Below are 13,755 nucleotides of genomic sequence, written 5' to 3'. Positions count from 1 at the left end.
AAAAGTTTGGGGTATGAATATTTATGATATAATATTGAATTTAAAAAGGTTCTAAAACAATATGTATAGAATCCCAGTAAATAAACTTAACATATAAATATTTATATCTATATAATATTTGTGGAGGAAAAGCTCTAGGTTGGGAACAAAATATTACAGTAGTTTTTCGTGGGTATTAGAATAAGAGATGTTTTTCTTAAGCATTGTCTATTTATTATTTGACTACCCTATATTTTGTAACTTTTTTGTAGTTGATATGTATTTCTTATGTAATAAAAGATTTTTCAAAAGTTAAAATATGTGACCAGAATCCCAACATATGCAAAATTAAATATTTCTATTACCTAAAAACTTTAACATTAAAAACAATTAGCTGTGTAAAAGTAAATTCCCTCCAACAAATAATTTTGCCCATATTAGCTTAAACAAGTCCTCTAATTTGTCACCTTCTTTTAATTTTTAAGCAGAGTTAATCAGAAAAATGAAGCAATATAAAAATAGATTAAAAACACTGCCTGCTAATAAAAAACCTCAGTGTATTTTGTAGAAAACATTTATATCTCAAGCTATTTTATCTGAATAAATTTTGCTTTGAAATATATTTCTGCTTTTCCAAACAACTCATAATCATGAGAAAGTATATAAAAATAATCATTTAGGAGATGAATATTTATGTAGGGGAAAAATGAAAGATCTAAGAGAGCGTTTCCAGGGGGACTCAACCTTATCAACAATCAACACTGAAAACAGCACTGTAACCCGTGAAAGCAACAATGCTGTAAATGCCACTTATGTTTTTATATAAAGGCAGTTTCTATAAAACCCCAAGGACAGAGATGTCAAAGGAAAGTGACTGAAAAATGAGTAGACCTAGATCCTAGTATTACTATCCAAGTTATCCTGACAGGTCACTTCATTTCAATGGCAACTGTTTTTTATCTGCAAAATAAATGCGCTGGATGAGATCTCTACCTCTTCTACCTAGTCCATATCCAAGGCAAACATGTGAATGTTGAAAAAACTCTCTTAGGTATGGTTTTGTTGAAAAGGCATCTGAACAACTAAAATTAGTCTATGTTTGCTTGAAAGAAAGGATGATCCATGAATTTGGCTTAAAACTCTTTAAAATTAGATTTATTTTTTCTTCAAAAGCTATAAAATCACTCAGGAGCAGGGAAATGAGGACTATTGATTCTACAGATTGAAATTGTGATTGTGGCAAGTTAAAATGGAAAACTCATATGGGTTTGGCAAGTCCTAGTTTATAAAAAACAGCATTTAAAAACTTCCACAAAAACACATCAAATTTTCCATGTTACAGTATAAGAATCTGTTCATCTTAGTTTTCAAAAGATATCTATTACTAATTACAGGAAAAGAGCCAGTCTCTATTTTGCTATGGAGAAACAGAAAATTTGTACTAAAAAAAAAATACGGGATAGGAAGATAGCTTTTAAAAATTATTTTCACATTTTCAGTTTTATAATTACCTGGTATCCACTCTTCTTTGTACACCTTCATATATCTTTTATTATATCTTTCAATATCTAGCAAAAAAGGAAAACGTATTCATTAAACAAATTAAGAATAAACCTGAATTTAAATCATTCCTTTAAAATGATTGAAAACACCAGATAATATCTTTTACTTCACATTCAGGGAGTTTCCTACAATTATACGTAATGTTTTCCTGAATACATACTGAAAAGTTCAATTGTAAAAGCAGCTGGGTATGAATGGCTGGGGGTTGAGAAGAGACATAAACCCTAATTATGGTTCTTAGAATCAGATGACCTGACTAAACTCTGAAAATATTCACAAAAGCCCAAAGCCACATCAAGAAGCCGCTTACATATATGGATAAGGGCAAGGAGGTCTACTCAGCATCTATGGTTTTCTTCTTGTGACACTGGCCTCCAGCTCCCAATCTTCAAACCTTGTGTAACTGTGACGTATTAAATACCTAAGTGGGAAGGGAGGGCTGTTTGCTTACCTCCAGCACTTATTATACACATTCAGTTAGGCTTCTCAATGAGCTATATTTCATAACCCACTGGGGAGGATGGGAGAAAGGATACGAGTAGGAGAGGTTAGACTCGGATGATGCCATGAACGATCAAGTCACAAGCCATCCATGCAACCTACTGAGAATTCTGCAGGGACCTTCTGAGCTTGCCCCAAATTAAAGAGCCACAATTATAGCTCTTGCTTCTGCTTTGCCCATTTTGCCACAGGGAACTCCCTTAATGAGGGCCCAAACCCTTTCCCAGCAGCACAAGCTGGCAATCACCACCATCATGCAATAGCTTGAAACAATGGATTATCATAAAAAGTGGTTTAGGGAAAGTAATACAAAAGATTAAAATATAAAAATCAAGAACAAAATAGGTACTGATTTTTTTTCCACATTAAGAAAATGCTTCCAAATAATACTAAGACCATGGTGTTAGACAAAGATAACTGAAGCAGATCACAGACCAAGAGAACAGGCTTTTCTGGGTATTTAACTGTTTGATTTCATGCTTGCTCTCAAGTTTTTCATCTGTAAAGTCAGTATAAATGAGAGATTCTCAGCATTTGCATTTAAAAATTTTCTCCAAAACAGATTCTATATTTTGAAGAAATTCAATGTAAGTATAACAAAAAGCAGTTATTACCATTTATTACCTGGATCCAATGAACCAATTTTTATATGTTTAAGTTACTTTCAAATAATTTACAGAAGAATAAGAAATACCGAAAATCAACTACTGGAATTCAATTAAAAAAAGGCAAATGATTTGAATAGACATTTCTCAAAAAAAAAAAAAGATATACATGGACAAAAAGTACATGAAAAGATGTTAAACATCATTAGTCATTAGGGAAATCAACATCACAATGAGATACCCCTTTATACCTAGCAGGATGGCTAGAACCAAAAAGACAGTAACAAGTGTTGGCAAGGATGTGGAGAAACTGGAATGTTCATACGTTGTTGGTAATATAAATGGTGCAACCACTCTGAAAAACAGTTTGGAGGTTCCTCAAAATGTCAGAGTTATCATATGACCCTAGATATATACTCAATAGACATGAAGTATGTCCACACAAAAACATGTACATGAACATTCACAGCAGAATAACTCACAATAGTCCCGAAGTGGAACTGACCACAATATTCATCAACTGATGAATGGGTAAATCAAACATAGTATATACAGACAATGATATATTATTCAGTCATAAAAAAGAAATGAAGCATTGATACATGCTATACCATGACAAACTCTAAAAACATTATGTTAATTTAAAGAAGCCAGTCACAAAAGGGCACATATTATGATTCCATTTATATGAAATATCCAGAACAGACAAATCACAAGAGACAAAACAGATTAGTGGGTGCCATGGGCTGGGAGAATGGGGGGTCGTACTAATCAGTATCGGGTTTCTTAAAATCAGTAGTATTGGTTCCACAATTCTGTGAATACATGAAAAGGTACTGAAGTCTATACTTTAAAAAGTGAATTATACATATGTGAATTTTATCTCAGCAAAGCTGTAATTTAAGAAGAAAGAAAATTATTGAAAATTTTAATAAGAAATTAAATATAGTAAACCCAAATTTATATTCCATCATTTTCCTGGATTTGAAGGTATATTTACCCCAAATGGGCAACATCTTTCGAATGCAGCTAACTAGGTTTTGTCATACACAAACCCTGAATATATGCAATTCGTATACCCTGATTCCAGATTTCAAATATATCTTTAGTAAGTTCTAATTTATTACTTCTGGTTCTTCTTCTTACACCTGCAGCATCCAAATATAATACTTTTAAAAACTTTGATGGCTCACACGTTTGTGGAAGAAAGAATGGCCCAGCCATCTTCTTAGGTCTAAAATTGCAAAAACATTTTCATTATTAAATTTATAATTACTGATTAACATGATTAATCCACTAAAATGTTTCATTTCTACATAATCTATTTTGTTTCAATCATTTTTGTCTTTACCATCAGCATTCGTCCAATTATAAATGACATCAAATAAATTTTGGTACATTAGTATCATAAAAAGAAAAAATATGGTCACATGTGATTTTAGCAAACAGTATGTTCCAGATTATTATCACAAAATATTATGTAATGATGTGCTTTTCAAAGATTAACTATGTGAGAATACCATATTTCCCTTTTATCCTTAGAGATATATCATTTACTCACTGATTCTTGAGTTTGAGAAAATTCATACACAATATTGTCATCTGAAGACCTGGTGTGAGATTTTGCTTACACAATCAATTTCACCATCGCCATTAGCATACAGAGACCTGCTGTCTCTTAGTGTTCATCTCTTGATTTGTCTAGTAATTGTGAAACATCATCCTCTGTCAATTTTCTTCTTTTTGCCATTATAAAGAGAATATTAAAAAATGTAAATTCTCAATTGTATTCTATAAAAGCTAATTCAAAAACAAAACAACTACAAAGACAAGAATCTCTAGACCGCATTTATATCTTCTTAAAAATTAATGTAATACTTTGGGCAACACAATAGGAAAACTAAAGGATACAATAGGGATGATTTACTTCAATACTGCATCATCCTTCTATACAATTTTATTGTTCTTCCTTTTTTTTATATTTTTAGTCTTTTTTTCCAGTATAGTGGAAAATAATGAATGAATAATAATGAAATAAAATCTACGATAATAAAACAGCAAGATGTTTCAAGAAGAAGGAAAAATAAGATTACTAAGATTCTCAAATGCATTTTAGATTTATAAAAGGGTTAAATGGGCTGATACAGAAATGCTAAGATAAAATAAGTTTTCTTTTTTCAAAAAATTCTGTTTGTTCTTTGGAAGATCTCCATGAAAACATAAAAGTTATGAATATCAATCATTACATATAGTAAGAACTATTCAAAAAGAAACCCAAAAATTAAAATAGGGTCACATGGACCCTGACGGTATATAGAGAGTTAATAAACCAAACAAACTCCATTTATTCAATAATAGAGCCTCTGGCTATATTGCAGGTAAATGTATAATTTCCATTAAGCTTTAGGTTCTGAAAATGGCTTACAGAGATATTGCACTGTTACTCCTGTTTCTACCTCAGAGGACCACAGTGGTTTAAGAACCTGAGCTGAGAACCATTGAACCAGATGTTCTCTATGTACCCTTGAAGCTAAAATTTGTTTTTCCTTCATTATAAAAATAATAAATTTCATTGCAAAGAAAATACCAAACACTTCTATAATTCTAACCAAAAACATTGTAAACAAACTTTGAAGACAACATAAAATATGTTTACTCTGTGCCCTCCATTCTTTGTCAGTGCTCTGAGCCACCAGCCACTTGATTATTAGAAAGTCTCGAGATCTCATACCCTACTTGCTTGTCCTAGTCTCCAGTGATTTAGTTTTTACATTAGTTCATAAATCTCTCTTTCCTACAGTACATTCATTGGTGGTGAGTGATGGGAGAAGCCTGGTAAAGGTGTAGTGATGTAACATAGAATATGTCTCTCTCTGATAGTTGCTTACTTCTGTTCCTTCTAACCAATTTTTCATTCATGGTGTGTATATTACATAAACACTATATGTACATATGTATGCATATATATATATAATATTAACCTACATACCCACATATGTGTATATTATGTTTTTTAAAAACTATTTTCAACCGTAGTTTTTTTAAAAACACATTATATGAGGAAAGAGAAGTAAACATGAAGATCTCAAGGAGAATGTACTTGTACTAATTTGGAAAATTCTAGATGAGTTCTCTCCCGAATGAAACAGAAGTAAAAGATTCCTTATATTTTTAATTACTGTATCATGAAGTTATCAAAGACAAAGGGCCTTTTGATCCAGGTCCAAGCCAACCACACCCAGAAATCAACAATGAAATTATATTCTTAATGTCTAAAAGACTCACATCAATGCTTCAATATTATACACTTTAAAATTAGACGTGTGCTTTAATAACAGCCACATTTAGTTAAGCAAATCTGTCCCATAGTCTAGAGAAAAGACTAATTTAAAAGTTTCTGAAGTAAACCCTACACAATTATTTTTTCCAATAAGAATGAATACTTATTAGTTCATTTAGTATTACTTTTTAAATCTTTAAAAGGAGAGCTTTAATTTCAGTTTGAACTCAAATAGATAAAAGCATGCAACATAATCATGAAAGTAAAAACATTCAGTATTTTTGAGGTAAATCTCTTATCAAACCATTATACAACTTCAAGCAGTTACGTTTTAAAAAATTAAATAAACTTATCTAAAAAGCTTCTTATAATTACAAGCACATGTAATATTATTATATAAGACTTCCTTTTTGACTCTTAGCCAATTCTGTCTTTTAGGGAGAGGAAAAATGGAATGCATTTTCAATACTAATGGAATGAGATGATACTAAATGAATTTCTCATGTTTTAGTGATGTTGTTTTGAGAATTCAAGAATGATATCGATTTCTCTAATTTCAACATTCAAGGGCAGAAACTGAAAATCAATATAGTTCTGTTGTGCTAAATAACTACTCAGGAATGGATGATCTTCCTCTACAATCACTTCCCACTTCTAGAGTGAGACTGTCAAGCCTTCTCCAAGTGAATTTCTCCTCTCTTTCTCTGGCATAACATGAATACGTGTTTTATATTCTATTATATCTGATATATAAATCAGCCAAAATATAGTCAAAGCATTTAAAATTTTTAACCAAAATATGAAATCATCAGAGACCTGCATAAAGATTTATGTATAAGGATAGTAATCATGGCATTATATACACATATGAGGAAAAAAATTAGAAACAACCTTAAATTTAACAGCAGGGAACTAATTACAATCAATGTTGTAGCCTCACAATGGAATACCACATAGTCATTTTAAAAAAATCCAATTTTTTAAAAACAACACATATAGAAGAAAAAATCTGGATATAAGGTAAAATATTAATAGTATTTTAATCTAGACATAAACATTGTAGGTGATTTTTATTTTTAGTATTTTTTGTTTTTCATAATTTTCACTGAACATATAACACCCCTATTCTTATTTCTTAAAATTACCGAAATTTTAAATATATCAATTTTAAAAACTTTTTAAAATATCAAAAAGTTTAATATATATTTTCTGTTAAATCAATATAAATACTTTTTCTGACTCGAGTCAATCAGCATTAAAAGACTATATATCTTGTGCCAAAAACTTGTTTCGTCTGTATACACTGAACCACAAAATCAGAGTCCAAATACGCACCTTGTTTTTCTTCTGGTGTTTCTATAAAATAAGGCATTCTTTTCATAGTTTCTCTCAACTCCTGTTTCAAGGCGAGCAAATAATCCTCACCCTCTCCTGTTTTCAGTGGCACTGGTTTATAATCTGTATCCTGTTTAAGTTAAAAGACAATGGGATTTTTAAATAAATTAAATATTTTAATATCCCTTTTGCCTGTATTCTGGGAAAAGTCAGTTTATTGAAAAGCTACATTTTACAGGTACTAAGTTATACAATCAACTTAAAGATGGTGAGCTTCCACAATCTAACCTTTTAGCTCATTTCCTACTTTGCTCTTATTTTAGAGGTAGGAAAGATGTTTAATTTTCCTAATGGCCCTAATTTTCCTATTGACCACACAACTTATCATTTTGTCATATAGTCTGATTCTATAATTTAAAAATCAAGGCACCCAAATGAGAGTAACTGCTTTCATCTCCAATTAATCTCAGTCAGTGGTGGTGGTATTGGTGGAAGTGTTAGCATTAAAAAAAGAAATAGTAGCAGCTATCGTTTGGCAAGTGGTTACTATGGCCAGGATGGACTCTACTAGGTTTTAGCATCCATGATCTCATTTAAAGTATCATTGATACTTCCCATTTTACAGTGAAGAAACTGAGAGGTGAACAAACTGTAAGCCCATATAACACATAAATGGCAAAACAGGAGTATGAATCTACCGCTTCAATTTAAAAAACTTATATGCACAAACGCATATGTATATATGTGTGTATATATATTCGTAAAAAAGTGGGTCCCCAGGGTACATAATAAAGACAGTTCTGGATTCAGAGGCTAAGTTTAGGATACATTTTCAAAACTTCACTTCGAATTTATTCATTAATTCTATGACTACCTATTGAGTGCCTACTATAAGTCAGACATGGTCAGGCAAAGGCGAAACCATTATGAACTAGTCAAAGCTCCCTTCACATGGAGCTAACATCCCAGGGCAGAAAGATACAACAAATTAGTAAACAAATGAGGTAATATATAATTTCCTAATGTATAGTTACAGTGATATGAAAAAAATAAGGCTGAGTAGAGGAAAAAGTGACTGACAGAGTACATGGTGGCTGGCCTACACAGGGTAAGCAGGCCCGACCTCTGGGGGAAATCATGTTAGAGCAGAGATCTGGATAAAATTGGGAAGCCACCCATGCAAAGACTTGGGGAACAGATCCAGCCAGGGTAATCAGCAAAGGATAATGCCTGAGGGAACAAGGACGCCAGAATGGCTAGAAAGAGAGAACAGTAGTAGGAAAAGGGTCAGAGATATATCAGGAAAGCCAGATCAGACAAGAGCCTCTTAGTCAACAGTAAGGAATTTCAATTTTATTCCATGTATAAAACAGTATGTACTAATATTCAGAGTGTTTAGAAGTAATCTCACAGATGAACAATAGCTTGTTTTAAAAGAAAGCAGTGTAAGGTAACATTATACCTATACCTGAGATATTTATCTTTGTTTTCAGGCTGTAGTGAATATCAGAAAGGCAAAATATGAAAAGCAAAAGTTGAGACTCCTTACATGAGACATCTGGATCCCCAGATACATTTGTCCAGGGTCCTTGACTCACATAAATCTTTCAGCAAAGGCCTTTTCCTTTTGAAACAAGGAAGAGATTCCTGAGGGAGTATCCGGTTATTTATAAATTTTTCATTGTTATACTTCAGCACATGAACATCTGGAAACGTAAGCTTACATTTTAAATTAAATATAAAGCAAAAGCATTAGATTAAACATACCAATTAAGACTGCAGCATACTCATTAAATTTAAAAGCAACATTAACTGTAGTCGAAGCACTTATATTTTGAGAAACAGCAAAATTTAAATTGACTTTAATAAAATATGGAAATAATAATTTTTAAAAAGTTCAGTGGGAAATAGGCCAAGTGGTATCTAGGAAGCAAAATTATATTCTATAGATGCGAGATGAAAAGAAAATCATTAAGTGAAAGTCTGGTACAATGGGAACTGAGGACCACTGTAAAACCTAACTTCGCTTTTAAAAATGTTATTTTAACATTGGGCTGTATCAGTAACAGCAATACAAGATGCATGAATTGAAAAAAAAATTTAGTTCACACAGTATTGAATATATTCATGGAAAGATATATACAGTTTTGTTTTCTATATTTTAAGAAAGCATTCTGAATAATAAGAAAAGGTTCAGGGAAGAACAGTGGAAATATTCAAATTAAAGGTAAGTGAAACACGTGCTTTCTTACTTTCTTACACTTTAGGATATTATAACAATATCATATATTCAAATCCAATAGAGAATTTTAATTTTCTCTGAAACATGAAAAAACACATTGTGAGAATTTGCTGTTAATGTACTTACAGGAAATAGTGGGGGTGGTTTCAGTACTACGTCAGGTAACTTTTCACCTCTGCTAAATCCAACTGCTTCAATATTGAAGGTATAAGCAGCACGTCCTCTTCCTTTATTCCCAGCCATTGGAATTAGTTATACCAGAAAAGTGGGCAAATTCTGAAAGACACTGTTAATGAATAAGATTTACCGGATCATATGAAAAAATGAAACTGACATTTTAAAGCCAAATATTCTCGACCGCTTAAGTAGCATAGCTGATTTAAAACATTTCTGGAAAGCAAAACTTGCAAAAAAATAAGCATGTGATAAACTGATTCCTGAACCCCTCACATCTAATCATGTTTGGCAGGTGAGGTGATGATGGCCTCAACTATCTCCCCCAGGTCCTGGGTGGAGGCTGACCTTGGGTCTCCTTTAAGATGCTGTCTCAACCACTATTCGGCCAGTTGATGCAATTTTCTCCACTCCTCTGTGGTTTTGCAACAAGATCTCAGATATACATAAAAATGTCAATGAGGAAGGTCGAGCTAATGAAGAGAGGACATTCAACTCGATGACTATCAGCAGTCATACATACTTTAAACTTTTTTTTTTTATCCTAGAGTTTGAAAGTTAGAAAGGATCCTTGAGATCAAGTCCAGTGTCCTCCTTTTAGAAATGGCAATGGACTCAGTAAGACCCCAAAGAGTTCTGTCCAAGCAAAAAAAAAAAAAATTTAAGTTCAGAGAAAAACATCTGAAATAGTTAATCGTTAAAATAAATCTGTACTCTCTTTAACTTTGGAGACAGTAGATATGTCACATACTCAAATCCTGTACTGAAATTCTGGATTGTCTGAAACATGATTACACTATAATATGAGAACTGAGCCAAGCAGTGCATTCATTAACAGGGATTCTGACACTAAGGCTCTTTCACTACAACTCTGCATCCGTAGTGAAGGTTATAATGCCTGCTCTTTAAATCTCTTTTCTCACTGATAAGATTGAATATCATTCAATCCTGTGAGCCCAAGAAAGCAATAGTATGCTCTCCTATATCACTATTAACAATTTCCTCCCTTTTTTCCCTTGCCATTTATTTGTTAGGAAAAAAAGAAAGAAAAAACAGAAAAAGGAAAAAAAAAAAAAGTTCATTGTCCATACAATGCTTCTCCAACTTTAAGGCACATGTGAGTTACCTAGATACCTTGTCAAAATCTAGATTCTGATTCAGCTGGCCACAAGCAGGGCCTGAGAACATGCATTTCTAACAAGCTCTCTGGAGGTATCAATGCTGCTGGTTTGCACCCCACACTTTGAGAGTAGCAAGGCTACACATTTTCTCATAAGCTAAATTTGAGTGACTGTATACATGAGATGTGGTTTAATACATTCCTCTATTCCCTGTATATTTTATAAATGGGTAGACTAGAGGCTTACTCTAATTTGTGCTTGATTTTTTTGCAAGAATATTTAAAACAGATACTCTGTTTTTTCCACATCAGGATGCACATGAAGTGTCTGTCTCAGTGACGGACTCTGGTCAGTGGGTTCAGGTGCTGTCAGTCTGTTTCATCTGGTATAGAGTTCTCCATCCCTTTTGAACCTAATGATTTTAGCAGCCCTTGATGATCCACTATTACTTTATGGATTGTAATGTGGTGACATACAAATTTTATCATTCTTTCTGTATTTAGTAACTGGAATTCTACCAGGAATCATTTCCCCTCATCCACTGTTTAGTTTAATTATAAAATACAATTCATATAGGAAAGCTACTTATTTTAATAACCAAACTCATTCCAGCTGTTCACTCTAAAAGAGAAAGAAAATATCCAAATGTGCTTGTTTTAACTGCTGAGTCACTAAAGCATACACTGAACCTACAGAAAGCTCATCTCTCAAGTATGAAAATTGCTTAGCACCTATTACACCTTAATTAAAGATTAAGAACAATTCTAGGTTATGTCTCCCAAGCTTGCTTGATCAGGAGAATTACCTGGAGGACCTACTGAACAGAGTCTCGAGTGATTCTCAAGTCCTCAAACCTATTACACCAGAATCTTTGGAGGTGGGCCCTGAGAAGCAGTTTAGAAAACTCACCCTAAAAAGAGAGTATATTAACTACCATTGCTTGATGGAATAGCTCTTGAGAAATAGCAAATGCTGCTGCTTCTAAACGTCTATATTTATCAAGCAAACTTTGGCTATATAATTGACATCACTAGTGAACGTACCACTCTCAGTAGAAAAATCAATCCTAGTTTTAAAGACATCCTTAATAATTACATGGCCTTCTGGCCTACAAATCCATCTCTTTTTAGTTAGGTCATCATGAGTCAGTTCTCCTGTACCTGGAGAAGCTGCTAAATTCATTTTCTTCTCTTGTAGAGCTGAGAGGCTGTCTCTTGACTCTGTAAGTGTCTCATGGGAAAAATGGCTCACAGGCCTAAGCATCACTCTTTGAAATCCTTTAAGTTGATTTAATAATTGCTTTGTTTCTTTTCACGCTGCCAAACTTCTTGAAGGTTTTTTTTAAACCAGCTTTCCCTATTTTCTCATTAACCGAATCTTCCTCTACGTCTTATGGGCCAATTTCATTGTGTCATTCATTCAACCAATCTAAAGCATTCCAAGCACTGTGGTAAGACCCAGACAGCATTGAACGAAATGGATTGCTGCCCTCAGGTCTTCAGTGGATCAAAGAACACAAAAAAGAAACAAATAAGTACATAACATAATATTATGTGCTCTTGTCGTGACTTGAACTGTGTCCTCTCAAAAAATATGTTGAAGCCCTAACTGCCAATAGCTGTGAATGTGATCTTCCTTATTTGGAAATAAAGTCTTTGAAGATGTAATCGAATTAACCTGAGTTCATACTAGATTAGTGTGAGCCCTTTTTCCAAAGATTGGTATCTTTCTAAGAGGGAAATCTGTACAGAAATAGAGAGACACACAGGAAAAATACCATGTAAAGATGGAGGCAGAGATTGGAGTGCTGCCGCTGCAAGCCAGGAACACCAAAGAATGCCAGGAACCACCAGAAGCTAAAAGAGAGGTATGGCACAGATTCTCCCTCAGAGCTCCCAAAAGGAACAAAGCCTATCGACACCTTGATTTCAGACTTCTAGCCATGAGAATAAATTTCTGTCGCTTTAAGCCACCCAATTTGTGATCATATGTCATGGCAGCTCAAGTAAATCAAGACAACTCTGAAAAAAACAAATTATGGTAAAGGGATAGAGAATAACAAAGGAGTATGGTAGTGGCTTACTTCATACAAGGAAGGTCTTTCTGTAGGGGATAAATCTGAGCACTGTGCTAGAGAAGGCCTGAGCCACAGATGGAGAGATGGGATAGAGATGATTGGACAGAGGAGTAACAGCAAGGGTAGAGGAGGAAGCCACAGCTGGAAGTGTCCAAAGAACAAGAAGCCCATGTAGTTGGTGAGAAGGAGAGGCTGGTGGAGGCCAGATCTTGTGGGGTCCTGTGGGAGCTATAGTAAAGGGTTTGGCTTTTATCTTGTGATGGGAACGACACTCCCAAATATGCTGAAATGCAAAGGTCCCAATGGTCCTCCGTGGCAAAATCCACTGGTCATGTTTGTGGACTTCTGAAATATGTAGCTCATTGCTGCCTCCTCTATTTTGAAACTCTCTCTTTCTTGGGCTTTAATAAAACTCCAGGTTCTTCTACCCCAATGACCATTTTTTTTTTGTCTAGTTCTCTTTTTAAACCCCCCTAAATATGGATTTCCTTAAGGTTCAATCTTTGGTCTTCCAGTCTTTTTTTGTCTTCAGAAAATACACCCCCTCTCAAGGTATGGTAAACTCTCCTACACCATTACCTCCAGCACTGACTTTTGCCCTGAATTTCAGCCCATGTTCTTACTATCAAAAGAATTTTGAGACAGCACCTTAAACTTATATCTAAGGTCCTTTTTTCTATCCATGGTATCTTTCCAGTCACCAACATTTGAAGATTTGGAGTCAGTACTGACTTCTCATTCTGTCCTATTCCTCCTATCAAAGTAATCATCTGATTTTTTCTTTAAAATGTCCCTTCCTTTCCATTTCTTCTACAGCCCTTTTCCACCTCACATCTGATTAACTGCAAATTTTGCGGTATCCCTTATTCTTCTTATTT

General features: G+C 33.7%; 1 protein-coding gene across 7 annotated transcripts in view; it reads right to left on the bottom strand.

Moving 5' to 3' along the window:
• The window catches only part of POLR3G (RNA polymerase III subunit G), a 32,620-nt gene that overhangs the window by 16,964 nt on the left and 1,901 nt on the right, over nt 1-13,755 (bottom strand). For 4 of the 7 annotated variants that reach the window (XM_039875046.1, XM_039875044.1, XM_039875048.1 and 1 more), the window contains exons 2-4: nt 9,632-9,791; nt 7,264-7,393; nt 1,491-1,547 (exon numbers count right to left, since the gene is read on the bottom strand). In XM_039875046.1, the coding sequence (XP_039730980.1) occupies nt 1,491-1,547; nt 7,264-7,393; nt 9,632-9,748 (304 nt within the window). In that variant the 5' untranslated portion in view covers nt 9,749-9,791. Of the gene's footprint in view, nt 1-1,490; nt 1,548-7,263; nt 7,394-8,812; nt 8,970-9,631; nt 9,792-13,755 lie in introns of those variants that run through there. The other 3 variants (XM_039875051.1, XM_039875049.1, XM_039875047.1) reach the window with 3 other exon arrangements.

This window comes from Pteropus medius, unplaced genomic scaffold (genome assembly GCF_902729225.1).
Source record: "Pteropus medius unplaced genomic scaffold, Ma_sr-lr_union100, whole genome shotgun sequence".
NCBI lineage: Eukaryota > Metazoa > Chordata > Mammalia > Chiroptera > Pteropodidae > Pteropus > Pteropus medius.
Note: the sequence above shows the minus strand (reverse complement) of the source record. Positions and strands in the feature narration are given on the sequence as shown.